General features: G+C 40.8%; 1 protein-coding gene across 3 annotated transcripts in view; it reads left to right on the top strand.

The window, feature by feature from the left end:
• The window catches only part of TNFSF4 (TNF superfamily member 4), a 127,712-nt gene extending 103,602 nt beyond the window's left edge, over nt 1-24,110 (top strand). Inside the window, exons 2-4 of one of the 3 annotated variants that reach the window (XM_001492820.5) lie at nt 3,161-3,322; nt 19,081-19,129; nt 20,975-24,110. In XM_001492820.5, the coding sequence (XP_001492870.2) occupies nt 3,161-3,322; nt 19,081-19,129; nt 20,975-21,324 (561 nt within the window). In that variant the 3' untranslated portion in view covers nt 21,325-24,110. Of the gene's footprint in view, nt 1-3,160; nt 3,323-4,674; nt 4,870-4,964; nt 5,102-19,080; nt 19,130-20,974 lie in introns of those variants that run through there. The other 2 variants (XM_005609670.4, XR_011439000.1) reach the window with 2 other exon arrangements.
• The last annotated feature ends 569 nt before the right edge of the window (nt 24,111-24,679 follow it).

The following is a 24,679-nucleotide window of genomic DNA, read 5'->3' as shown; positions in this document are numbered from 1 at the left end:
GCCACCCAGGACCCAACACTTTGCTGGCTGTGATTGTCCTGACTTCCTGTCTGTGACCTCCTGGAGGATGAAGAATGTGTTTTGTTCATTTCTTTTTCCCCCAGCACCAGTATGTAGACACCTGGCTCATGCTTGTTGAATGGACGTATGACTTAGAAATAAATGAAAAGTGCAGATTTTACCTCCAACAACCCCTCTAACCCAGCCCCTGCCAACCCCTGCGAAAAAACCCCAATCAAACGAACAAAACAAAACAACAAAGAACCCCCACAAAAGCCAAAAAGTCAAAAAAAGTTTTTGCAGCTTTCTAAACACGAGTATTCCGTCAATTGTCAAAGGCTTTTTATTTTGTGTACCTTTCTGTAGTCTTGAAATGGCTATTCATTTACAGTTTAAAGATCCATGGGAAGATAATTGCTTGGAATGAAGTCTGAGGCTCTTATTTGAAGGCTGGTTTGCTCTGGTGTGTCTATGTCTTTGACCTTTGTGAGATGTTTAAAAAAAATTGCCAGTAGATTCAGGTAACACACTTGACCTCTTTAAAAACATGTCAACTTTGAAGATGGAGGACTCTGTCCATCTGTTTGAGATTAAAATGCCATCAGTAATATCTCTGATGGTGGTTTCACTTGTTCCAAATGCTGGACCATTTCAGTGATGAACTTTGAAATGCTTACATAGTCTATCAAAAGACCTTGCCTGGAACTTCCAGGCTAATTGATTTTTCTGTGTATATTCCCCCTTGTCCCACAGAAAACGTGCATAAGCTGTGAGAATGTGTTCAATAAAAAATGAAAAAAGTAGGGGCTGGCCCAGTAGTGTAGTGGCTAAGTTTGCACACTCTACTTCAGTGACCCAGGGTTCACCTATACGGATCCCAGGCATGGACCTATGCACGGCTTATCAAGCCATGCTGTGACAGGCATCCCACATATAAAATAGAGGCAGATGGGCATGATATTAGCTCAGGGCCAATCTTCCTCGGCAAAAAGAGGAGGATTGGTGGTGGGTGTTAGCTCAGGGGGCTAATCTTCCTCAAAAAAAAAAAAAAGAAAAGAAAACATTAGATGCAAAACATCACTTAAACTTCAACAAAAAATCACAAGTAGGCAAAATCTGGCAGTAGGAAACTGACAAGGGAGATGAGAGGTGTGCCTTAGCTGTGCAGGCCTAAATGTTGGTATATTGACACTGTGCTTTCCTGGGACAACACAAAAAATGGAAACTCACCCTGTTGTATAGTTCTTATTGTCTATAAGGAAAAACAGTAATTGTCAACTTTTCTTCATAGAAGCCATGATGTTAACAGTGAGAAGACACCCTGTTCAGAGCACAACTATGCACTCTGTTTATCTTTTTCATCCCTTTGGCAGTCATTAAAAAATATTTTCTATGAATTTCAGCATTAATAGTTTTAACTATTTCCTTTTCAGCTGGTCTTTTCAGTTTCCAATATTATTTTAGGCTTTTTTGCTGGGACTTGTTTAGTCAGTTTTTGAAAATAAGAGTGTAAGCGGTTACCAATTTTAATATTTATTTATGACTATCAACTATGACACAAGAATTGGGCTCTACACACTGATTTTTCTCTTAGTGGTTTTTCTCCACACCCTGCATGTTACACATACTTTGCTCAGAGGAATAACTATTCCGAGATAAATTTAGATGAAATGATTTCTAGTTTAGGCTTGGAGTCTATAATACAGAGTCTCAGTTACCTTTTCTTTCAGACAAAAACTTGAACTTCTAAAGACCAATATGTTCCCCAAATGCAAGGCATAATGATTATAATGAGGATATTAATTCACGTTTTAATTGATTAATACTATAATAATAAATGTACTTTCCATTTCTCATAAACTTTTTCTTTTGAATATGTCTCATAGGCATTTTAGATAAAATTAAGTTGCATATAACATCTCATATTGTTGATATCAAAATATTCCTCCCTCCGTTCTTTCTTTAAATATCTGTTGAGTGGCTGATGGGGAGCTCAGAGAGGCATGTTTGTGCACAGAAGAGACAGAATTCTACCTTAAACTGCCCCTCCCACCATCCCTATGTCACCCAGTACAGTGTTGGGCTTACTATGTACTCAGTAAATATTTGTCAATTTGAACTTGACATTATAAATAATTTTATCATTTATTTCATTTTATCACTTATTTCAGTGGTAGAGGGTAAGCAGTGTCTGTCTATTGGTAGACTACTTTTACTTTCCAGGTTGAGTCCACCCCTGACCTCAAAGAAAGGAATGACCTTCAAAGCTTATTTGGCTCTATCCATTTGTTCACTCATGCAAAAATCAAGTATGGGGCAAATGTCAAGTGGCGCAAAGGGGGAAAAGTCAGTACACTCTTCTGCTCTTTTTCTACTATGTGTAAAGTTAATCATACAGGTGTTTACTAAATTTGCCTCAAAGGATTAAGTGAGAAAAAGATTGTAAGGCTGTCTATACTGTGTCTAACACTTAGTCCTTGCCCAATATATACTAGTTTATTTGTTATAATATAATGGACTAAAACTAGAGGATCTCACTTCTTTATTTCTACATGACCCACCATCCTATTTTCTTCTTTTCTCTTTTTCATCCCAAGAATGATCTGTGTGTGCCTTTTTTTTCTGAATCTGTGAATGGGTTCAATGCTTAGTTACCTAATAAAGTCAATAAGAACTTAAGGCCAGCACTTTCCTTAAATCTCTTCTATGATTTAAGACACCTTGGGGACGGGATAGCTGAGCTGCTACATCAACGGATGATGATTTTTATCTTTATCAAGTGACCCACAATTTGGTTACCAGTGCAATGAGAAATTAAGAAAATAGCACACTTTTATGACTGTCATTTCACAGTCACTCAAATCAGAACTGGAATGCCACAAAAACAACTCCCTGTTAGCCCAGAGAGAAAAAAAAGAAAGAAAGTAAAGGGGAAATTCAGATTAGTCACAAAGAAGTTCCCCCGCCTGCCTGCAAAAGCTGCAGCGTTAAAACTGAGAGAGTCCGCTCTGCTCTTTCAATCGCCTCTTGTCTCTGGTTCTGGGACCTCTGTATTTTCTAATTATTACACTCTGTTTTGCCTTCAACTCCTTCTTTGTGGGGAAGAGGTCAGTCCTCCCTCAGATTCCCCTCTGCTAGTCTTCATCTTCCCTGCATCCAGATTGTGAAGATGGAAGGGGTCCAACCCCTGGAGGAGAATGTGGGAAACACACCCGGGCGGAGATTCCAGAGGAACAAGCTATTGCTGGTGACCTCCATCATTCAGGGGTTGGGGCTGCTCCTGTGTCTCACCTACGTCTGCCTGCACTTTTATACTTCTCAGGTAAGATGCACCACTGGGTTCTCTGTTTCCTCCAGCTCATGCTGATGGCAGCTCCAACAGCTGCAAACAATGACTTGCAAATAATCTGATGCCAGAATTGTTGCGTTGCCCCCCCCCCCCCCCCCCCCCCCCCGCCTCAACAATTGTAACCTGTGGTCACACACCCTCCTGCCTCTCTTTTCCTTCCTTCTTTTTAGCAGGGGTAGTGGTGGGGCACAGGAGAGGTAGGGGAAGGGTGCTGCTTCTGGATGTTTCTCCTTTTCTTTGCAATGCAAGAATCCTCGTATTCCTTTATGAGCTGTCACTCTGAAGCTGTGAGTCACTGATATACTTGGTTTACCCATTCTGCTTGTAAGCCTTTGATTAATGTAAAAAAGAAACAAGAAAGAGACCGGTTCACTTTCCCGTTGTATTCATAAACCCCATAGACACTCAAGGAGATTTGCTTTTAGAAGAATGCGGAAAGTATCAATATTAAGTTCTTTCAAATAGCTAACTTGTGTATTTTAAGGGCAGAGATGTGTGTGTTCACGTGCAAATGTGCACACGGCCAAACGTTTACCCCAACTTAATCAGATGTTGTTTCTCACAGTCTTTCTCTACCAATCACAACGTATAGACATCCTTTGTCTCTTTTTTCACTTTGTCCAATACATTATGTAATGGATAATCACCCTTCTAGCATTTCCCTAACTTAATGAAGATACTTTTTCCATTTTTCCTTCTCTTTATTCTGGTCCCTTTTATGTTATTTTTTCTTATTTACTTGCTCATATCTACAAACATTATAAGGTCTTTTAGGATGTTCTTGACTGCAGGAGATTCCATTGAAAAGAAAATAAGTATATAGTCTTGCCATGTTCCCTTGTTGCGGCTAGTGTGATTAATTCTTGTTTCCCCGGCGGTTTGCTTTGTGTTGGAAAAGTCTCTCCCTGGTAAAGGTCAGACAATAGGAACTTTTATTTCTAATGGCCATGTCAGGGACTGGGTACCTCAAAGTAGACAGGGATAAGATGAGCCAAGTCCTGACCAATGCCTGGGCTTGTCTTTGCCTACAGGAAATGGGGGTTTTTGGTGCACCGAGGCTGGTGGGAGTGCGGTCGTGATCACTGTCCCACAGAGAGGGCTCATGTCCCCAAATTCTAGGAGTGTAGTTGTTCTCATGCTCTCGTCTGCAGACCGGTGAGCACAAAAACGCACTCGCCCTCTCCTCATCATGCTGCATGCTTCCTTCTCTGTGCAGAACCCTTTGGGTGAAATTAGAGTAGGCGATTTGGGGAGAAGGTGCGGGGGAGGAGCAATGTGTCCATGGCAGGATGCCCAAGACGCAGACCGGAATTAGGCTCTTCCGAGAAGAAAACAATGAGAGTGACCAAAAATAGAACAGCTGAATGCCTTCACCAGGTCTGGGAGCCCTGAGAGTGCTTTCTCAAACAACCACAGTGTTACATATTTCCTTACACTGTGGGATGAAAAAAAGACAGGACAGATGGCCCCAGTCAAGGCTCAACCGTTGCGCTCGGGCTCTGAGCAGGGCAGAGCAAAAGGTAAAACAGATCTATAGTCAGCTGGTGGTGGGGCTGCCTGGACTGTCAATACCCAGGGGACGCTGAGAAGGAGAGGGGTCCTTTCTGGCAAGTCACACAGCAACTCTGACAGAGCTTGAAAGGAAAGCTGAGGGCGGGTTTCCGGGACACTAGAATTCATGCTGAGCTGATCTCTGGGAGAGAATTAGCTTTCTCCGGTCCTGTCACAGAAATGCAAGCAAAGACATAGGAGGTATGTTAGAGCTGTTTGCTCAAGGAACATTCTCTCATATACCCTGGATACAGAATGCTTTTGGCACAGATATTTGAAATTCTTCACTTGACATTAACTTTAATTTTTTTTCTTCTTTCTAGCTAGACTGTTTTAGCTAACAATTTCTTAACTGCTATAGGACCCAGGGCAGCACAGTGCGTTCTTACAGTTAATCTCATATAGTTTATTAGGAGGGAGGGTATCATAGCTAGATTGTGTGTGTTCTCCCTGGAACTTGATCAAATGGTGGTGGCGGCAGGGGTGGCAGTAGTGTGTGTGTGTGTGTGTGTGAGAGAGAGAGAGAGAGAGAGAGAGAGAGAAAGAGAAAAGTGTAGAGTAGCTATTGAAAAAGGTTCATAGACTGGTAGCCTTTCTATACTCATCGATAAGGTTGTTTGGAATTTTGGTTGAAGGTTGGGGTAAGTGCGGATGTAATTCAAACCTCTACGTTCGTAAGACGTAATATTATGGTGATGTGTATAGGGAGTGACACAGCTGAGATGCTCATCATTTACCCAGGTAAATTTTATTGTAGGAGAAAGATACTTGGCGAGTGATCATGATTTTCCCTTATTTCTTAGATTTAAGTTTTAGCCTTATAAAATAAGTGCCTACATGGATGGTTCTGTAAAAAACACAGATGTAACCGTTAAACTCCATTTGACACTCAACTTTCTCTTCCATCAAGTTCATTTAGTAACGTTTGTTTTCTCACCACTCAGTTAAGTTTTATTTACTTATGTGAAAAGCAGAAGTTTGCATTTTTGAGATGCCAGAAAAAAGGATAGACCTTACCCACTCCTCATATAATTCACTTCCTTCTCATCTGTAACGAGGCAATTGGATCAAATGATCAGAAAGATCTTTTCCAGTTCAATACCCTGTGAGTATGTAGTTTATATATATTCCTACAATGGATATGAAGATTTGAGAAATATAAAATATAAGTAAACAAATTTTTGTGTCTAAGCTTATGGATTTCCTGGTTCTTAAGATGAGGCTGAGGGAATAAAATTTGTGTACATATTTGTAATCTGTACTTATTTCTATACTATGTTCATATCTAAATAACCTATTCTGGGTTAGCCAAATTTAGAAAGGGGAAAGAAGTGGATGCCCTAGGAGAATATCCATGATACAAGTTATAAAATTGAGTGATTCTGTTACCAAAAACAGTACACACTATATGGATATTTATTGGGGTTGCTGTTTAAAGTACCAGGCTTCCAGTCATACCTGTAACTTCAGCTGGGAACAACAGCAGAAAAAAAGCCGACCAATAAGGTGAGAAGCTTTTGCAAATTGTGTCCCTGTCTCAGGACTATTGGAGCCAGGCTCTCCCAAGATTTGTATCACCTTTAGCATAGCACTTGATAGATGTGAGGGGCTTACTGACAATTTTTCAGCCAATCCCACAGTTAAAGGTTTACAGTCTTATCACTTTTACTGTTGGGAAGAGCAGAAGTGGAGGTACTTGGAAAGTGAGTTGACCAGATCTGTGTCAGTGGTGGCCAGAATCAGAATTCACAGTTTCTTGATGAAGTTCTAGGCTATAATTTGGACTTTTTTTTGTATCAATTGGGAAGAAAAAGAGGCATTTTTGCCTGAAAAATCTTCTCTCAGATGAGCTCAATTTAAATGTGTCCCCATGTAATTGAACAAGATTTTTAGAGATTCTTTTTTTAGGACAGACATGCAAATAAATGATTTTCAAGCAATTGAATTTGCATTTCATAAGAAATTCTATGGGAATTAAAAAGAAACATCTGAAGTGTTGAGCTGATTTGTCACTTTGTGTTTTGAAGCTCGTCAAGGAGATACTAATAAAAATGTATAAAACTGTTGGATTTTTGAGCAGGCATTAGACATAGTCTATTTGCAGATAAAACAAACTCAGAAAGGGTAAACGTTGGGGAAGGAGGTAATGCTTCAGCTGATATTAGAAGCAGAAGTGAAATTCCTTAAACAGGCAAGAGGGATGATGGCGGTTGGGCAGGGGCAGAAAGCTTTCTAGGTAGAACAGCAAGTTGTTAAGAATGGTTGAAGTTGAGCGTTCACAGGGGAAAGCGGCAGAAGAGGAGGCTGAAAATCCAGGTGGGGGCAGATGACAAAGGATCTTGTGACTCATGCTAAGGGAATGCGCTTCATTCCACGCTATTCAGAAGAAAATACAGGGAAAATTACCAAATTGGTTGCTTCTCCAAATTTCACTTCTCTTACGTGGTCCACATATTGGCAAATATAGAAAGTGAATCTAATCTCTTAGGGCACTAGGGGGCACCACAGTTAAACTAACCAGTCTCGGATATCTTAAAGAGAGCTGACTCTCTTTCCCCGAGGAGGTAAAATTAGAAAAGTTTTCTCAGGAAGCCAAGTTCTGATCCACATGTAAGAGGATGAATAATATCAGGGGGGCCTCATATTGCTCACTATTTATACAATTATCATGTTTCTAAATAAAAAATTTAGATATAAATTCTGACCCAAGTACTCAAAATAGGACAGAATAATTTGGACAGGGATCATGCTGGAAAATGTCACATATGTACACACATATAGAAACAAATATACACACACAGAGCAGAGTTGGAAAGTGAGCAGAAAGGCTCTTGGTATAGACCTAGGAATACAATCTCCCAGTTCCTTTTCTGTTACCTCAGCTCCCAGCTGGGAGCACGGAGTAGACCCAGGCTTGCCTAAGGGCTGACCATCCTGCCCTTCCAATTCTTTCTTTTAAGAGCAACTACTTTTGTGCCCTTTACTCTCAGAGGACCTGCAGCTTTCCACCACCTTGAGGGATTCTCCATTCGTGGAAAATGAACGTGAATCTTCTGGAGTCATTTAGGTTAGGGGAGCCATGTACAATGTCATCACTATTTTGCCAGTGAAAAGAAACAATGGAGTTACAGAGTAGAAAGCTTATTTCCCACAGTCACGGATAAAATATATGGTAGTATCAGGGTGAAATCGGTTCTCCGACATCCTATGGCTTGTGTATTTTGGTTGTAGCCACTCATACTTTTGATATCCATATGTTTTCAAATGAAGGAATTAAAACACTTTCTTATACAAATATACAAAACTTCTTCTCAAACTTTTGGGGGAGTTACTAGGGTGTAGAAATGAGTATGTCGGACTAGGAACTAGAAGATTCTGGTTCAGTTCAGTCTTAACTTCATGACCCTGGGTAAATTCCCTGAGTGTCAGTTTAATCATTTCCAAAATTGGAATTTGGCTGTTGTAAGGAGAAAATGTTGTGTTACAGAGCTTTGGAAATGAGTTGATTATTCATAAAAATGGTAAGTATACTACCACTAAAATGTTTACCTTGTAGTATGTACACACACACCCCGTGACTCAAATTGCAGAAAGCATATCATAGTTAAGGTTAACTTTAACTCCATGGACATTGACTTCCCTGCTGCAATTCTTGGAATTAAAAAAAAAAACAAAACACCCTGGGAATAATTCTAGCATTTATGAACATAGATTTCTTTTTTTTTTTAAAGATTTTGTTTTCCTTTTTCTCCCCAAAGCCCCCGGGTACATAGTTGTATATTTCTCGTTGTGGGTCATTCTAGTTGTGGCATATGGAACGCTGCCTCAGCATGGTTTGATGAGCAGTGCCATGCCCGTGCCCAGGATTCGAACCAACGAAACACTGGGCCGCCTGCAGCGGAGCTCGCGAACTCAACCGCTCGGCCACGGCGCCAGCCCCCATAGATTTCTAATTAAGAGCTCATGGCTGCGTTAGAGAACAAAGGAGAAATGACGGGGAGAATTTGTGAGGGTATAAACTATGTTTAGGTTCAGTAGTCTGAAAGTGGTTCAGAGATCTGCAATGACACACTTAGCACACATGGCCCAGGCTGGTTCCGTTCCCTCTCACTTTGATATGTTTCACCCAATTCTCCAACGACCTGCCTGCCAAATAGGGTGGAAAATTACATTTGGAAGAGGCATGTGAGAATACTGGGAACACTGGGGATATGACTGGCATGATTAAAATTGTTTTTTCTTTTCAGCAGACCTCTCATTCTGAAATGCACCTTAGGTGGGTTATTAATTTGTACAAATGTGTTTACCTTTGATAACTTGTAAATGCCATTTCAGAACACACTCTACTGACAGAAAAATAGCCAAATAGACCCAAACTTTAATTCCTCCAATACTAATGTAATAAGAACTTGTGGGTAGAAAACCTTCATTCCAAAAGTGTTGCATTGTATTTGTAGGGAACTGAGGGGTCCAGTGAGTTTGAATGATGTGCCCTCTGGGCTGGGCTGCCCTGTCGGTAGCCAGAGCCTGAGCCTAGAGAACCGGAGAAACCGTCAAAGGTCAGGGTGAAAATGACAGTATTACAAAAAACTATAAATAAGGATCAAAATAGTCATTAAGGGAAAACATGAAAAACTTGTTGGGTTATAAGTAAGTTGTAACACATGTATTTTACAGCTCGGTAACGTAAAATATATTTTGAATTAAGTGTGTGTTGGGTGCTTAATGCTTTTGGCTTCCAAGTCCCTAAAGGTCTTAATCTGGCCCTCTACGTGGTCTGATGAAAACTGGGAACTGGAAGCTCTTTTTGGGGGATAATTGAGGGGTCTCACTGTTGGTGCTCCTTGCAAGAACAGTCCCTCGTTTTTGCAGATCTTTCCCCTACTTTTGTCCTCACTGCTTCACCGCGACCTTGGAGGAAGATAGATATTTGTGTGCGGTTTTACTTTGAGGCAACTTGAGGCATTAGAGACTTGCGTAGGTTCATATAGAAAGGTCAGAGTTAAAACTGAAGACTAGGTCTAAATTCTAGTCCTGTCTCTTTCCATTATACTTGGCCATGACTCAATGACCCTAAGCTTTAAGAATTATCGCTGGCTTTTAAAAAATTTGTTTTCTTTTCTGGGTTTAGTTGTTTTTGAAGCAAATTGAGGGAAAGATCTATAATCTGGTATAGAGGGAAGAAAGATCCTTTTTTAAAGGGATTTAAATATACTTACACAAATGTAGATAACATGATCAGTGTAGCTTTAGCAATCACTTAATACCTTATACGTTATTTTTTATAAAACAGAGCATTGGATGTGTGATATATTCATAGAGGAGAAAGGGGACATGGATTCGGGCACTGACTCATTTATTCTCTCTGAGCCTTATTTCTCGCTGTCTTTTTTTTCCCCTAAACACTAATGAGATTAGACTGTATAATGTCCCCAGGCCCTTCTAGTTCTCTGAGACTCTGATTCACAGATTTACTTTAATATGATAGTGTGATTTGCACACTATTTAAAAATCCCTATTCAACCATGTATTAGTTTCCTAGAGCTGCCATAACAAATTACCGCAAACTGAATGCCTTAAAACAAAATAAATTTATCCTCTCATAGTTCTAGAGGATAGAAGTTCAAAATCGAAGTGTTGGCAGGGCCATGCTCCCTCTGAAGGCTCTAGGGAAGCGTCGTTCCTCGCTTTCTCGCTCTGGCGGCTCCCACCAGTCCTTGATATTCCTTGGCTTGTAATTGCATCACTCCAAGCTCCGCCTCCACCTTCACATGGCCATCTTCCCTGTGTGTGTCTTTGTGTCCTCTCTTCTTCTTTTAAGGACACCAGTCATAGTGGATTTAGGGCCCACCTTAATCTAGTCGACCTCATGTTGCCTTGACTACACGTCTGCCAAGATATTTCCAATTAAAGTCACATAATGAGTTTCCAGGTGGACATGAATTTTGGGGAGACACTATTCAACTCAGTACAAACCACTTACTCATTTACTTATTCAATAATATCTACAGAGCATCAATTACCTGTCAGACACTGAGGAAACAGTGGTGAGCAAGACATGGTCTTCCTTGTGCTCCCGTAGTTTCCAACCCAGTGGAGAAAGAAGACAGTTAAAGAAGCAATAACATAGTGTGTGATAAGTACTGGATAACAAAGTAGGGTACAATTCTTCAGTAAGAAGTTCTACAGAAAGCTATCTACCAGCTCCAATACTTACTTTCTTGATTGGGATTATAGAGGAAACTTACTGTCTTTTCATTAGGCACTTTATTTCTCTTCTATTAATTGACAGGAAGGCTTTAGTTTAAAATGTCATTGTTGTTGTCACTACCACCATCATCATCCCACTGCCATTATGTGATGATTTTTACCAGTCATCAATCTCAATTCACACCAGAGTACTGGTCGAGAATTATTTAGACTCATGCAAATGAGTCTAAGGGCTTCATTGCACAAACAACACTAGAGATACTCTTGACTGCTCATTAACCCTTGGAGGGAGCCGCTTGGGGAGGAGGCCTGCTCCTTGTGTTACAGCAGAGGGCTTTACCATTTTGAAAGGATCTTCTGTTCAAAAGGCCTTCTTATCACCTGATCCCTTGGGAATTCTCTTTTGGATGCTGTGATTTACATAATCTCTGATATGGAAGCATCCTTAGACATAGCTTATTCCACACTGCTTATTCATCATCTAAATTGAAGTTGGACATCAAGATGAGGAAATTAGAAACTGAGGGAGGGAAGGACTTGTTCTGGCCTAAGACCACAACCAAGATGTCCCTATTCCTGGCTCAATCCCTCGTCTATTCTACTAGGTTGCCTTCCCAAGGCAATAGTCCCTCCTTTTTATATAGCAAATGAGATGGGGAAGGAGTGGCTTCAAATAGAAAGCACTGATTATAATAATTGTGCTACTCCCTTTGTACTCAAAGGTAAATGGAGCGATTTCAAAAACCTTGAGCAATGCTGTACGGTGTTGGGTAGAGCCAGTGTCAGATATTACGTGATTATGCAACCATTAGCTAAGGTCTGGGCATAGTCTAAGGAGCTAAGTTCCACCTTAGCATAGCAAGTATTTATTTACTGAATGCCATTATGTTTGAGGCTTTGAAAGGTTTATGGTAATGCAGTGAGTACATTGTAAACTGACCCTTCCAGTTGCTTAGAGACTAAGCTGCTACAAGAGTATTATGGTGGAGACTTACCCAATCACTGATGCGAGGAAGGGAGCGCTTAGAAATGTTTTGGCAGACCCTTTTGTTAGTCTACTTTGACAACTTTGAGTTAATGTGGAAAGGGAAACCCAGATATAAGAAAATCTTCCCCTGAGGCAATAAAGAGTTGGCTGCCTTAAGTCAATCACATAATTTTGAAGCCTTGCTCATGTCACATGGATGCTTTTGGTTCATTTGGTTATTTACCTGAATACCTGAGATTCCTGTTAGGAATCTGTTAATTACTAAACATTTGGGACAATGAAATCACAATTCTTGTTCTCTGAGATAGAGAAGAGAGAGTTAGTAAACAGAAGTCTCCCTGAGAGATGGCCACTACTAAGTAAATTTGACAAGAAGAGTGGAAGTGGTTAGAGGGTGCGGGCTAATGTGAGGATATCACATAGGCTGTGTAGTAGAGAGGAGGAGTGAAAGGTAAGAGATTGCTAAGGAAAGGTGCTGGCAGAGATGTGAAGGGTGGCAATGGAGAAAGAGAAGGTTTTGGATGACAATTTAAATGCTTTTTGTTTGTGTTCATGTAATCCCAATAGACTCTTTATTCAACAAATTTTTCAAAGCCACACATTTTTGTCTCTAAGAAATGTAGCTCTTGGGATAAGGTTTTCTGAACGTGGAACACTCTGTGGCCAAAGAACCAGGTTTTGCCTGTTATTCCTATTCCTTTCTCTGAGTGGGGTTCTGAGCTTCCCTAGGACCAGAAGTGGGGGGCCTTTCCCTTTGTAAGGAGGCTGTTTCCACAGATTACACACTAAATCCATCAGGATGAGGGCCTACCTTCCAAGCCTACTGTAATGAATGGGTAATATGGAAAATTCCATCCTCCCCTTCAAATGGTCCTTGAGACACACCCTGAGCGCTTGTGAGGTCATGCTTTCATTATCTCTCAGGTCTCCTCTGATTGACATGAAGCCCAAGGTTAGGGGAGGAGATGTTCACATCAGTGGGAGTGGCATGTTGAACTGGGGAGTCCCCTCAAAGATCTCCTTCCCCACCGTCTTCCACTGGCTCACACCCCACACTACGCCCACCTAATATCTTGAATTGTGCCCTGGTATCAAGTGAGGAAGGCAAGGCCCATGTAGTGAATGCTGAGCCCACTTCCTGGTTTCATATTTGATGAGCATCCTTCCCTCCTACCACAGATACCCCCCAGGACGAATACCAAATGAGTATAAGATTGGCAGCCTCATGCCACATCCCAGTAAATCAGAATTAGAAACTCACACTCTCCAAAGATGAACTCTTGAAACAAGCATCACCTTTTTAGGAACAGGGTACAGGCTGCTGGGTAAACACTAGACATCAGACATTTCCCCTCTATTGTCCCCTCTTAGACAACTCAGTGATTCAGGTGCTGACAGAGGCCAGGAAAGGACCTAATTAAGACTCTTCTTTGCAGCACCTGCTTGCTGCCTATTTTGTACTTGTCCATAGGCCCACTGTTCCTCGCCAGGATAGTTGCACCTAATCAGAGCCCAGCTAAAGATTTTGCCAATGTGTACTACAGAGACAACCTTGTAGAGGTGGTTGAGGAGCTCTTTTCCGGAAGAGAACTTATGGGTATTTTGGGACTTATCAGAATACTCTGACAACTATCTAAAAACTAGTATTGTAATCTTGTTCAGTATTGATGATGAAAATAATTGAGATTAATCTTGGATCCTCAGACAAATGCTTTCTTAAGGGCTCTTCACTCTTAAGACAGTGAAGGATAAAGAAAAGGATATTATCATGAACTTAGGATTCAATCAAACTCAAGTTAATACCTGTTTATTCCTCAGTAAGTTCTTAACAGCACTGATTTTCATTTTCCTGTCTGTAAAGCATGGGTAATTATTATTGCTACTTCATACGATTATTTTGAGCAGCAAATAAGGTAATGAATTTGAGAAAGAATAATATAATGCACAGCATGTTGTAAGTTCTCAATAAGTTTTTATTCTTTTTCTTGAGTACATCAAGAATGGTCTCATTTCTAGACCTTTCTTCTATAGAATGTCTTTTGCTTATCAAGGTCTCTCTCTCTCTTTAAAGACCTAAGTCAAAGTCTTTCCTTCTTGAGCTGCCAAAGCCTGCAATGATTTTTATGTCCTCTGGAACCTTATGGCATACACTGACTATTGGTGTCTCCCAAAGCTTTTATGTAGAGTGACTATTTCCCCAATTGGCATATGAGTTTGTCAAAAATAAGGATTGTATGCTCTATCCTTTTGTGTTTCCAGAGTTGAATGTAATGCTTGCCACATAGCAGGTACTCAATAATTATTGATACTCTTTCAAACCACCAAATAATATGACAATCATATTATTCAACCAACTACTGAATAATACTTACAGTAGGGCAAACATTTCTTGAGTGCCAGCTTTGGGAGATGCATGCTTTTTGCCAAAGGTGTGGTTGAAGATACATTCTCTGGAGTTTGGCCTTCAGAAGGTCACAGTTTGGTGTAGTTATTTTCAAATCTTGAACCTTGGATGCTTGTAAAAATGCAGATTCCTGGGTCCACCCAGACCTTTTGAATCAGAGTCTTTATGAGTAAGCTGGCAATCTGCACATTTTTACAAATTTTCCAGGTGATTCTTATGCACATTAGAGTTTGAGAACCACTGGACTAGCAGACCGTCCCTTTGCATCATCAGCTGTTCCTCGACATGGCACACAAGTATGATTTAGTCAGTTGGTCAAGTAGCCCATATATCAACTGCCTACTGAGTACTCTGTTCCTGTTTTCTTGGCTTCACTTAGGGCAACCCTCAAACCCAGGAGGGAAGCCTAAACTCTGGGCTCTCCCTTTGCGGTCTCATGTGAGACCACCACCCTGCCAATCTGCTATGTGTGGCAACTTCTTCTCTCCTCCAAGCTTGGCACTGAAGTGGACACAAGGAATGGAATATTAATGAAATCTTCATAGCAGTTTCTTCTCACTTCAAATTTGTACAGGGAGAAAAAAATCTACTTGTGTGGTATAATGAAAATTGTATTGTATTGGAGGGCAGGAGTTGAATCCCTTCACTTCTGTGGGACTTAGTTTCGTCATCTGTAAAATATAAGGTTCAGCTAGAAGATGACTTCTTTTATGCTTATGTTTCTGAGATCATCTCCTTCAAACTTCAAGGATGTATTTTAATTCTAATGTGTAGACTTCCAGGAGTTTGCATTTCACCTTTGAGGATGGCGTGGGCTTTTCAGATTCTCCAGATTGAAGAAGCTTTATTCTATAGCTTGTCCTTACATGGAAACCCTCCAGGATCATTGACATTTTCCATTTTCTTTTAGTATCTGGGGAAGATCTGAGGATTTTGCTTTTCTTGCTATAAAACAGACCATGTTGTGCATGTGGGTAAAATAAATATCTTCTGACTGTTTTCTGGTAGCTTTTCTCATGAAGCCCAGATCCTTTTGTACTGTTTCTCTGGGCATCATAGTATTATGTAGAATAAATCAAGAACATAATATGGATCTTGTCTTCCATTTTCATCCAAGAAAAATAGCTGACGTTTATCAACCTCTTACAATGTTCCAGGCTAAGTGCTGAAAATTCACATATATCATCTCATTCAATCTTCATAACAACCCTCTGAGATATAGATTTTACTATTTCCATTTTACAGATGAAGAAACTGAAAATTGGCAAGGTAGTGTTATTTTCCTGAGGCCACACAGCTAAGTAGGCTTGTAGAAGAGATGAGACTTGTATCCAATGGTGGTAGACTGGAAGTCAGTAGAGTGACTTTTTTTACATTAGGGTTCACTCTTGGCATTGTACATTTTGTGGGTTTTAACAAATGAGTGATGACATGTACCAACCATTACAGTATCATACAGAATAGTTTCACTACCCTAAAAATCTTCTGTACTCCACCTATTCATCTCTCCCTCCTCTCTAACCTCTGGCAACCACTGATCTTTAACTGTTCGCCTTTTTCAGAATGTCATATAGCTAGAATCATACAATATGTAGCCTTTTCAGATTGGCTTCTTTCACCTAGTAATATAGATTTAAGGTGCCTCCTATCTTTTCATGGCTTGATAGCTCATTTCTTTTTAGTGATGAATAATATTCCATTGTCTGAATGTACCACAGTCTACTTATCCATCCAACCTACTGAAGGACATCTTGGCTGCTTCCAAGTTTTGGCAATATGAACAAAATGAGCAAAGCTCCTATTAACATCTGTGTGAATAGAATGATTTTAGATACTTGCTATGGGAGGAGAGAAACCAAAAATCAGGGATTTATTTAGGCCTTGAAGGTGGTGATATTTTGATGAGTAGACATAGATGGAGGGACATTCTTCATGGAGAAGACAAAGGAAGCAAGTGTTTTTCAAATGCTTGCCAAGTGCCAGGCAAACTGCTGGGTGCTTTCACATATATTATCTTATTTAAACTTCACAGTCATCTCCTGGAACATTCCAATAACAATATTATACCTTATTTTCACAGATATGAGAGTTAATGCTCAGAAATTATATATAAGTTTTCCAAATTCACAAAACTAGAGAAGTTACAGTTTGAGTTGAATCTAATTCCCAAGCCTATACTCTCTGTGTTGTCCTATGAGGCTCTATTCAAGGGCAAAGATATTAGGGAGAATGGTTGGCTAGAGCATAAGACACAGAAGGGATATGAGTGGCAATAAAGCTTGATGACGTTGGAGCCATGCCATGAGGGGCCTTGAGTTGGGCACTGTAGGGGCATTTCTGAGCTGCTGGGTAGTCAGCATGAGGTGATAATGTATGGAGGATGAAGGGAAAAGTTGTGTAAGGACAGGGAGCAAGAGGAAGGACCATCTTATTTTATTTCACAACATTGCCTAGGCTTGATGGTATTAATGCTAGGAAGAGACTTTGAGAATATGCAGATTTCTAAAACTGGGTGACCTTCAGGAGCATGAACAGAAAGCTTGAGTCTGGAGTTCCAGTTGGTTTACCCAAGAGAGGAAGTCACGTGTGCTTTCCTTGCTGCCTCTCAGCCTCTTGGTCTCAGAGAATGTCCTCTTTGTCACTACCACTCCTACTTCATCAGGGCACTTCAGAATGTTGGGAAATTTCTTTGATTCACAGGAAGTTTTTGGAGATTTTGCAAAGCAAGTCAAATAATCAAATCACAAAGGCTTTTAGATCAGAGAGCTTGACATAAATTTGGGGATGAAAGGCTTCATGTTTTTCTCTTTTATTAAAATTGACTTTAGAGTTGCAGTTTTTACAATCTAAATCATGGACGGTTAGTGCTGAAAGGGGTGCCTGTAATCTTCTAGTAACTTTTAAAGATGAGAACACTTACATCTAGGGAAGTTAAGAAACTTACCTAAGATGACATGGAACCTACCTGGCTGGCATTAGAACCCAGGTTGCTGCATTCTGAGCCTTGCACTCTTTGTGTTACTCCACAGGCTGCTGCTGACTTTGACAAGGTGGCCATCCATGGTGGGACCAGCTGGCCTGGAGAGCAGTGGGGGCATTTATTTACCCAGGGGTTATGGTGGCAGGATAATATGCCTTTTGAGGAGCCTTCTTCCAGAACGCTGCCTTAAGCACGAAGCACACTAATTCAGCTGTCACAATCAGTTTACAGAGGGGAGACAGTCAAAGACTGAAGTCAGCCCAAGGCAACACCACTCTCCATGTGTTCACCACTGAACTAATATTGCCCCTGAGGCCCAGCCACAGGCAGGGCTCAGAAAGTCTCTTCCTTACGCTGCCTGTTGGTTTCAGCTTAGCAAGCCTTGTGATAATACTTAGAAGGAAAGTAGGGGATTCCTCGTCTGTGGGTAGTCCCCAGTGGAATCCACTTGACTACAGCCACTAGTGTGCCAGAAGAGTGGGAAGCAGGGATTCCACTTGCCAGGGCATGAAAACAAATCTCTCCCCCCAACTTTGATTGGGACATCTTGCCAAAAATAACCTTGTAGGAAGAGCTGCTGTTCTTGGCAGGCGCAATAGGCATTGTTCTTTTCAGTTTCCTTTTTTAGTAGGTACATAGAAGCATATGGTACAAAGTGTAAAATACATAAAAAAAAGCAGATTATGAAAAGTAAGGGTCGCTCCCTCCCGACCTCAGGCTTCCAATTCCTTTCTCCAGAGGCAATGTTTGTGACCAGTTTCTTGGGTATTCGTTCAGATAAATCCAATGCCCATCCAAGCATTATGATTATTTTTAACACAAATGGCAATACACTTTGTACATGATTCTGCCTTTTGCTTTTTTCACTTAGTATATTTTGGAGTTTGCTCTAAATTGAACTTCTTTGTTCTTTTAACCACCCAATTACTATAGACATGTTATCTACGGGGCTTCCCTTCTTCACTGCTTTACTTCTTCCTTGCTGTTGAATACTCATTTGGTTCTAGCTAGGTTTTTCAAGCTGCTAAAGAGAAGGGAAAGACTCAATGTTAAAAAAAACTACGCTCAAATCTTGAACTCCAAAGGATTAGACCAATTTTTCTTGCCTGCATGCCCTGAAAATAGGACACTTTTACAGTGAAAGAGAAAGCAGTTAAGAAGCTTCCAGAATTCACTCCCAGTGCATTCTGGGAGTCTGGGGCCATGATAGATTGACTGGTCACAGCCTTCTCCATGATGGGATCTCTATGCTGAATGGGTTTCTTAACAAGATGATTATTTAATGCTCTGTTATCCAAAATGGGAAATTTGGGCTCAGTGAGTCAAAACAACATGCCAAAGGGGAGTTTGGCAGAAATGAGGACAGATCTTAGATGCTTGATGAAAGAGTAGAATACTTTTAACTTATCTTAAGAGATGTTATACAAAACCAAAAAGGGCAGGTAGGAAGTCTGGGTCTAATCTTCATGGAATAAAAACAAGTCTCTTGTCAAGATGTTTCCTCTTTAGGCTATTGCATTCCTGCTTCACAGGACATGACTTGTTGATTCCATTGCTTTACTTTCTTTTCTAAAAATATCTCCTTTTTCTTCCTTCAGGTACCATCTCAGTATCCTCCAATACAAAGTATCAGAGTACAGTTTACCAGTAAGTATTGTTAAAAGTTTAACTGCTTCATATTTTTAAAAGAATCTTCTCTCTAGGCTCTTAATTTTCTCTAGAACACATGATGTCTCCCTTTCCTTAGGGAAGCATTAAATCCTAGAATTGTTGGAGCCTGCATATTATTTTCACTAAGGACAAAAAAGGTGTATAAAGAAGAAAAGGGGAGTGATTAGTTACCCAATATGTGCTTTTCATTGTACTAATTACTTTATATGCCTCACTAATCCTCCCAGGAACCCTTTGAGTAGGAATTGTTCTCATTTTTCAGGTAAGGAAACTAAGGCTTTACTTCTTACAAGTCTGTCTGACTGTAAGACACATCATCTCTAGCTAATTCTATTATAGGACCAGATTTTACTTTAATGAGAGTTGGGGGAGGCCCCAGATATGAAGGCAAGTTGATACTTTAACTACTAGGGGAGCATTATTTGTATCCATGACTAGTGCTTGGACAACCACCAGTAGTTTCTATATGGATATTCATTTGTTTATTAAGTTCTCCTGAGCCTGAATGAAGTATATCTTGCCCTCCACAAGTGGTCCTCATTTTCAAGTCAAAGTACGATCCCTGGGGCTCGGTACAAAGCAAGAATTAATGAATTGTGTCCAGCAAAGGGGAGGTATTCTTTCCTTTCACTAAGGGACACAGGCCTGAGTGGAGAGTCTGAGATGCAGTTGCTTGGCCATTCAGGATGATATTGGGGCTGATGTGGAAATAAAAGAAATTTAGACTTTTTGGCTTACACTTGGAATGGCCCCACACAAACTACCAAAGCCATCACTCTCTGTTCTCCTCCTCTTTCTTTTCTTTCCTCTGTAGCAGAAACTCTTTCCAAGACAGCTTCCAGTGAAAACTATCAACAAAAAGTAGAAGGGAGGGGCCGGCCCCATGGCCAAGTGGTTAAGTTCGTCCACTCCACTTCGGCGGCCCAGGGTTTTGCTGGTTCGGATCCTTGGTGTGGACATGGCACTGCTCGTCAGGCCATGTTGAGGCAGCGTCCCACATGGCACAGCCAGAGGCACTCACAACTACAATACACAACTATGTACTGGGGAGTTTGAGGAGAAGAAGAAGAAGAAAAAAAGAAGATTGGCAACAGATGTTAGCTCAGGTGCCAATCTTTTTAAAAGAACCAAACAAACAAAAAAAGAAAAAGTAGAAGGGAGAAGCAGGTTTGTGTTCTTGAGCTCGTCCACCTACATTTTACTGAGCCCAACCTGAGCCCATGGACATTCTGTATATAGCTGCATTATTAAGCTCAAGTGACTGCTGGCAAAAGCCAGTGGTAAATGCTCTTGGTAAGTCTAGTGCCTGGGGCATGTGAAAAATTTGCATTTCTTGGTTAGGTGGAAAGAGGATAGGGGAGAGTTAAAAGCAATCGCTTTGACTGGAGGTGGAGTGCAGGACCCAGGCAAGGGGCTCTCCTGCCACTCTTTGCCCTAGTCTATCCACTGAGCAAGAAAAGGAGCACTGAAATTGCCAACCCCTCCTGGTTTTGAAAAATCAGGGAAACCTTGAAGCTCCATTTCCTGCCACAGGTCTGTTGTGACAGCTGCCAATTGCTATGATCTCTCAGCTCTCGAATCCCAGCCCCATCTGAAACTCTCTTGGCCACTAGTATTAGCTTTGCCTCTTCTTCCATTCCACAGGTAAAGCAGATTCCAACCATGTGTAGAAACACAGTGCTCTCTTTCTTTCATTCTTCTCAAAATCTCTCCCTCTCACTTCCTCTTCATATGTTTCTAGACATATTGGAAAGTTGTTGCCCAATGCTGTGCTAAGGAATCATTCTTTTTTCTTTTTCCTTTTTGCTCTACTCTCCCTAGGTTGTGAGAATGAGAAAGGTTTCATCATCACATCCCCAAACCAGGATGAAATCATGAAGGTGCAAGACAACTCAATCATCATCAACTGTGATGGGTTTTATCTCATCTCCCTGAAGGGCTACTTCTCCCAGGAGCTCAGCCTCAGCCTTCATTACCGGAAGGGTCGGGAACCCCTCTCCTCCCTGAGCAAGGTCAGGTCTGTCAACTCCATCATGGTGGCCTATCTGGCTTTCAAGGACAAAGTCTACTTGAATGTGACCACTCATAATACCTCCTGCGATGACATCCAGGTGAATGGTGGGGAATTGATTCTCATTCATCAAAATCCTGGTGGATTCTGTGCCTACTGAGGACCTGATGGCCACACCCAAGCCAGGCATCAGCATGAACACTGAGCTGGGGCTGGACATAACACTGATTCTTCCTTGGGAGTGGAGGAGTCATCCCAGCTCAGCCCCCATATCTGGCCACATGGGATGTGACCAGAAGCTGATCCCCTCTCCCCTCCCACTCAGGGATATTTAAAACTTATTGTACACACCAGTTAACTTTATTTATCCTCATGTCTTCTAAATCACCAAGCCCTTATCCCTCACAACTGCCTCAAGCATAGTGGGGACTTCTGTGAGAATGAGAAACTAGGTGCCACTTCCTTAAGACACATTGTTTCTATTGGTCAGGAAATTGTCGTAATAAACTTTCTTTATTGAAAAAGACATTTGACTACTATTTGCTGGAAATTTGACATCTGGCAGTGGCAAAATGAAGAGGACCAAGGAGAGGGGCTATGAATCTGCCAAAGGTGGTGTGGACGAACCCCTGGCAGCCAAAGCTGCCTCTCCAAGATGAAATTGGTTGCTGTTTGCATATTGCCTAAATACTTCTCTCATTTTGTGGAGTTCAAAAGGAAAATCAACTTCTGAACAGCTGTCAGGAATTGATGAAGTAGCCGGCTAAGGAACACTCTGTGCTCTGGGTTTTTTTTCTTTACCACTTTGCTTTCACAGCCTCCAAGTGTTCTTAATAGAAATTTCCCCTCCAAAAAAACTCCCTGGGGATGCGATGCTGTGAAAAAACTATTCAGTGATTAAAGGAAAACCGAGAGAGATTTTTCTAATCTGGGAGAGTGAGGTAATTTATTGTGAGGGTTATCTTTATCACTCAGGAGAGCCATGAAACTGGACCTCTCAGGGTAAAAGTCAATAAGAATTTAAACAGTCTGGGGAGGAAAACATATTCTTTGCCATTGACAGGCAAATCAGCACATGTGCATCCTCCTGCTATGGTGACATACATACTTAGCCCCATGACTTGCACACGTATGCCACATTGCTAGTTTCAAAAAATAGTGATTCTATTGTCAAATGCAACTTTATGTCAACAGACAGTGAGAAGCTATTGTATCTTATGAAAAATAGTCAACTCTGTCTAGAAACACCATAATATCACATATGATCTTACATTGATAACTGACTAGAAGGACCAACGATCAGCCAATACCAAGGCTTTTAAGGGACTAAGAAGATCCCCTTATGTTTAGTTTAAATCTCCTTCTTCATATACCAGGCTTACAGCATTGTGGACAAATGTGATTTTTCCTAAGTCAAATTTCTAGATGATTTGTTAGTTCTCAAATTTTTGAGAAAATTTTTTTAAATGGTAGCAAATATTTCCCTTCCATTTTAAATAGAGTGCACAACATATCATAGAATCTTTCTGGATGATCCTGTATCATCAAAGTAATTATATTGTGCTGCAAAACACTGATATTCTCAGCATCTCCAGAACATGGGAGGCAGCTGGCCCCTACACTAAAGGGTCTCAGTTATATTTGGATTTTTTTTCTGTCTGTTTTTTAACACAGTTTTCCGTCTCCTCTTAAGTGCCTGTCTATCTCAAGCTATGTTCCTGCTCCTCTCTTTTAATCTGTTATGGAGAGAAGCTAAATAAAAAGAAGCTAAGTAAGAGAAATTGTGCATAAGGTAAGGGTAACTGAGCTCCGAGTGGCAGTCAAGGCACTCACGTAATGGTAATCATAGGTAAACACTTACGGAGGGCCCACTGTGGACCAGTACTGTGGGCTAAACGTTTTACGTGAATTGTTCTGAGCAAGATATTCTGTGATATCTGTCTTGACTACTCAGAGGATTTAAATATGTGTGAGTGTGTGTATGTGTGTGTGTTGCGTATGTACACTTCTTTGTTATTAACCGTGGTCTGCAAAGTCAAAGTTACTCAGTGAGTGATATCTAATAAGTAAATGTTTATGACTATAGGTAATATTTAAGAAAACATATGTTTACTTTTTTTAAGTTTGGAATTTCTGACTATATTTCTCCTGGACATGCACATTCCAGACCTAAGCATAATTGTTCTGTGGGTTGTTTGCCTTTGGTGTCACAGCCCCTTCTTACAGCTGCCCACTCCCTTAGGGTACACATGGCTAGCTCTTCCCGTGCTGGCCTCCTTCAGCCACATGGGGATATTTCTGCCATGCATCACTCTCACTCTCCTACCTTCCACTCATCAAAATATGTGTGTCCCTTTTAAGTCATTCCTTCAAAGGGATAATTAACCCTTCTCGATACAACGGAGTTTTGTGGAAAGAGAACTGAATAAGAAGTCAGGAGATTGGAATTCTAATTTTGACCTAGTCGCTAATTAGCCAAGTGACCTTGGGCAAACAATTTCCCATTTTTAGATCCTGCTTTCTTCTCTCATTAAATGATCGTTTAGAATCTTATGTTCATTGTGCTAACTGTGAATGTACATATGAAATGTCTATGTACTGGTTGCTGTGAGTCAAGGTGTGAAACTTTCTCTTTTAGCATATGGATTTTTTGGGTTTTGTGGACAAGCTAACATCTTCCCTCAACCTTCTTGGTGATTCCTTCAAAAGTAGTTAGCACTTGTTACTCAGTGACTTCCTGTTTAGGGAATGGCTTAAGGGATCCCAATCTTGATCCACATCATAATTTGTTCTTAAGCATATTGGGCAGGTCCCCTATTTTAAGCCATAATTTTGTATTTAGTGCTTTCCTGGCTCTCAGAGAGTATTAATATTGATATTAATAATATAGCTAATAATAATATTGATATTTACATGGAAATAAATAAAAGATCTCAGAATTCACTACTGGTTAGAGTGTTGGAGTTTTTATTTATCCTTCTCTTCCCTTCCTCATTCTGATCAGCTAATTCCCTGATGAGGGGAGGATGGGACAAACGTTCTGGTTTCCTATCTGCCATTGGAACTACGCCCAGGGGATGGGTGAGCTGCCAAAGTCCATCTTTGGTTTTGAAAAGACGTTCACTGGAAGTGCTCAGGGTTCCTCTTTGTGTTGAAGAGACTGATTCAAATAGAATTCTACTATGTACTGTTCTTCTTTCCCTCAGGACTTCTTACCTCATTTCTACCCCTGGGATGATCTCTTTGAATATTATGTCCCTTCTCCCTTGGAGTAATTACATCTGCAGTCTCAAGAAGAGGTCCCAACTCTTGCTGGGTTTGTGTGCACTGTCTGGCCACAATGGTCCCTGGACCACCTGTGATGTTGTTGGTGCCTCTCTTCTGAAGATTCTCCTCTCCCCTGGCTTCATTGACCTCGCCCCTTTCTGGTCTTCTCTTTCCCTCTGTTCTCTGCCTTTCTTTGCCTCCTTCACCCCTCTCCTTCCTCCCCCTCACCCCTTAATGCTGGTGTTCTT

Source organism: Equus caballus, chromosome 5 (assembly GCF_041296265.1).
Source record: "Equus caballus isolate H_3958 breed thoroughbred chromosome 5, TB-T2T, whole genome shotgun sequence".
NCBI classification, from domain to species: domain Eukaryota; kingdom Metazoa; phylum Chordata; class Mammalia; order Perissodactyla; family Equidae; genus Equus; species Equus caballus.
Note: the sequence above shows the minus strand (reverse complement) of the source record. Positions and strands in the feature narration are given on the sequence as shown.